This window comes from Psittacula echo (genome assembly GCF_963264785.1).
Source record: "Psittacula echo genome assembly, chromosome: 5".
Classification (NCBI taxonomy): domain Eukaryota; kingdom Metazoa; phylum Chordata; class Aves; order Psittaciformes; family Psittacidae; genus Psittacula; species Psittacula echo.
The window spans coordinates 36,060,519-36,064,287 of NC_137739.1; the positions used below are offsets into that span (position 1 = coordinate 36,060,519).

At 57.1% G+C, this 3,769-nt stretch overlaps 1 protein-coding gene across 1 annotated transcript; it reads left to right on the forward strand.

Moving 5' to 3' along the window:
• Positions 1-1,168: 1,168 nt before the first annotated feature.
• On the forward strand, positions 1,169-2,609 carry CDKN1C (cyclin dependent kinase inhibitor 1C; the record flags this gene model as incomplete). The annotated part of the gene is made up of 1 exon (XM_080617918.1): positions 1,169-2,609. The coding sequence occupies one exon, from the start codon at positions 1,169-1,171 to the stop codon at positions 1,856-1,858; it is 690 nt and encodes a 229-aa protein (XP_080474044.1). The 3' UTR covers positions 1,859-2,609.
• Positions 2,610-3,769: the final 1,160 nt, after the last annotated feature.

Here is a 3,769-nt window from a genome sequence, read left to right on the forward strand (position 1 = left end):
GTTCAAAGAATGATACAGGTCCACCTTTTCCCTTTTTGTTTAAAGATGAAAAGCTCACTGTGGTAACAAGCCTCTGAAGCGTGCATCAAAATCACAGTGATGTTCTGGACCCAATTTTAGCACCGTGTCAACTATGCTCTCCATCTCCCCCCCCCCCCCCCCCTTCCTTTCAAACGCCTCCATCCCAAAACAACAAAAGGCAATGATTGCAGTGACCTGCAGAAAATGTAAAGCACAAGCCAGCTGATCCCTGGCAACACAATAGCAAGATTAGTTCATCTGCAGTGAACAAACATGTATTATGTGGGTTTTAAAGTTAGGAGAGGAAAATGCTGTGGGTTTTATGTATTTCTATTCAGTAAGGCTGCAACTTATTACTTCCATGCAGCTGAGAAGCCCTGTTTTTAAAAATAGCCTTCAGCTTGTTTTGAAATCTGCAAACATCTCGCTTTGTTTTGCAGCAGTGTAATAAAAAAAACCGAGCCAGAAACTATCCCGTTTTCCTCCACACGCATCACCTCCCTCTCCCCAAACCCCTGCACCCCGCGGATGCTGAAAAACCTCCCGGCGAAACTCCTCGGGTAAAATAATAACAATAATAAAAATTGTAACAGACACACGCACACCCCCTACACGCTAAAACGGCAACACGCAGTGGGGGGGAAACACCAGCCCCGAAAGACGCCGCAGAAAAACCTCCGGCGGAGTCTAAGTCGCCGGCAGACAAAGCGAGTGGAGCCGGCGGCGGGCGGGGAGCCCCACGGCCGCCCCCCGGGGCCGGGCCAGCGCTGGGGAACGTCCCCGCAGTCCGCGGTGGGGCCGGCCCGGGCCGCGCCAATGCGGCCGGCGGCGGAGCGGCGCTGCCAGCCGCAGCCAATGGAGGGCGCGAGCAGGAAGGCTGCCGCCGGGGGCCGGGGGGTGGCGGGGGGGGACCCGCCAATCGCGGCGGGCCGATGGTAGGGAAATACTATTATGCTAATGGTTGTTTTGCTCGCACTAGCGGGGAGCGGGGTTTAAAAGCCAGGCAGCCGGGGGTAGGGGCTCAGAGGGGAGAGGTAGGGCCGGTAGGGCACTACGCAAGACGGGAGGAGAGGAGCGACGGGGGGCACCCACCCCGTCCCAACCCGCCGCGCCCTATCCCACCCACCCAGCGTCCTCGGTAGAGGCGATGTCCAACGTGCACCTCTCCGCTGCCGCCGCCGCCCTGGAGCGCCTGTCCGTCCGGCGGGCCCTAGTCGGGCACGGCCGCAGCCCCGTCTGCAGGAGCCTCTTCGGGCCGGTGGACCATGAGGAGTTAGGCCGGGAGCTGCGGAGCCGGCTGCGGGAGATCGGGGAGGATGACCAGCGTCGCTGGGACTACAACTTCCACACCGACACACCGCTGCCAGGGCCCGGCCGCCTGCGCTGGGAGGAGGTGGAAGGCGGCGCTGTGCCCGCTTTCTACCGGGAGACGCTGCAGGTGGGGCGGTGCCGCGTCCCGTTCCTACGGGCGCCCCCTTCCCCGCCGCCGTCACCGCCGCACCCCACAGCCGCCGCCGCCAGCAAGGGGCCCGGAGGGCGCCTGAGCCGGGAGAACCGCGCCGCGCCCCGCTGCCGCAGCATGCGGCTCTGCCGGAGGGGCCCGACGGCGCGCATCACAGGTGCGTGGGGGCGCTGGGGGGGTCTGGGGGCGGTGGGCGCCTCGCCGCAGCGGCTGACGGATCCCCCCCACTTCCTCTCCGTCCCCCATCCAGATTTCTTCGCGAGGAGGAAAAGGCCGGCGGAGCCCAAGGCGGCGGCGGCGGAGCGCCCCGCCGTCTGCTCGCAGCCCCCCGCCGCCGCGTCGGCTGAGCAGGCTCCCCGCAAGCGGCTCCGGTGAGCCAGGTGAGGAGCGCCCCGGGGCTGGCCGGGCGTCGCTGTTTTATTGCCCTCTTCATTTTATTTTTTTTTTTTCCTCTCCCTGATTATTTTTTCTCCTTGTTCCTCCCCAGACTTTTGCACTACGGCACCCACGGGAGAGGCGCACCGCCCCCCGGAGGCGCGGGGGGCCGGGGTGGGCGGTGCGCTGAGCAGGGACCCCCCTGCGGCCGCCCTGACCGGGAATGGGACCGGGAGACGGAGACGGAGCGAAGCCCGAGCGCCTGCCCGCCGGCCGCGGCCGGAGCAGTGTTAACGTAAACTGTGCAATGTATTACGTTTTGTATAGAAATGTATATGCCTAATGTGAGTACACTGGCCAGAAGTGTAAAGCTTTAAAAGTCATTTATATGAAATGCTTAATCTCTGCTGAGCTCTCAGTGCAAAAAAAGAAAAAAAAAAAAAAAAAAGAAAAGAAAAAAATGTAAAAAAAAAAAAAAAAGCTAGTGTATATTTGTACAAAACTTTTTTTAAGAGTTATACTAACTTATATTTTCTATTTATATCAGAAATGTGGATAACTTTGACATCCAATAGCCTTTCGTTTTTTTTTCCTTTTGGTTAAGCCAAAGGGCACTATATTTGCTTTTGTTATTTACAAAATGTAAATTTATTTTTATAGTGGGAATATTTTTTTTTTTTTGCATTCACAAGATGTAGCTATGAATCAAAATACTTCTTAGACTTGAAGACAAATCTGTTTCAGTGGTTCCTGAGCCGCTCTGTACCACTGCCATTGCAAATAATGCCACAACTTCAAAAATACTAAATAAAAGAAGTCAGGAAACCCCTGCAAGGCTACTTGGTGTGTGCTGTGCCGGCGTCCTCGGGTGGAGGGGAGGCGAAGCTGGGGCTGGGGAGGCAAGCCCAGCTCTGTGCATTTGAGGCGGGGAAGAGGGGAGGGATGCGGTGACGACGCGTCCACCTCCACGCCCTGCGGTGTGGAGCTGGTGTGCAATTCCGAGGGGAACGGGTTTCTTTCCCCCCCTCCCCAGCCCTAAAGTGTTTTTGAGTTCTGGTGAAGTTCGGCAGAACACGCCCTTCTTCACTCCCCAAATTCGTCCTTTCAGCACGTTTTATGAGGTTTTGTTTTTAGTAGTTTCTCTCTTACTAAAGCTGTATCTGGCCCCACCGTGAGGACGTGACTGCTGAGTGCGGCAGCACCCCATCAAGGCTGCGGCTGCTGCTGCCTTTGCCGAGGGACTGTCTGTGGGGGTGACCACAGCTGCACAGTACTCTTGGTGGGCTCAGCACTGGATGGACACCCCTGCGAGATTGTCCTCGGTGTCCTCCAGCCTTCAAACCCTGACCTGGAGCTCTAAGCTGTGGTTATCCAAGGAAACACTTCCTGGTACCTTTTGCCCAAGCTCAGCAATGATTTACAGGAGAAGCACACAACAGTGCTGGGAAAGGCAGCAATTTCAGCTCCCATAGAAGAGGGGTGGGGGGAAAGGGGGGAAACAACAAACAGACAAAATACCCAGCATTTTGGCATTAATGATTGGGGGTGGCAGTGCTGTCACACCCATGCACCCAAGGCAGTTTGTGGGTCACCCTGTCCCCTTGGTCCAGGAGCAGGTTAAAGCAATGGGATCTGCACGCAGCCTCATGGAGTCAGGGCACATGGCCCTCTCAGGGTCCCAAACCCTGTACTGCCCAAAGAGTGGGGAACAGACCAAGTCTGGTCCTTGATGAAAGTGGTGCAAGGATTGGGAAACTGGAGAGTACAGATGGGGAGCAGAGATGTGGGAGGGGGATGGGGGTCCTAGAGGAAGAGGGACCAGCTGGTCAGACTCGTCGTTTTCACACCCCACTCCCCACTGTATCACCTCCTTGGAGTGTTGTACTGCCATGCAGGACCCAGCAGGTGGGG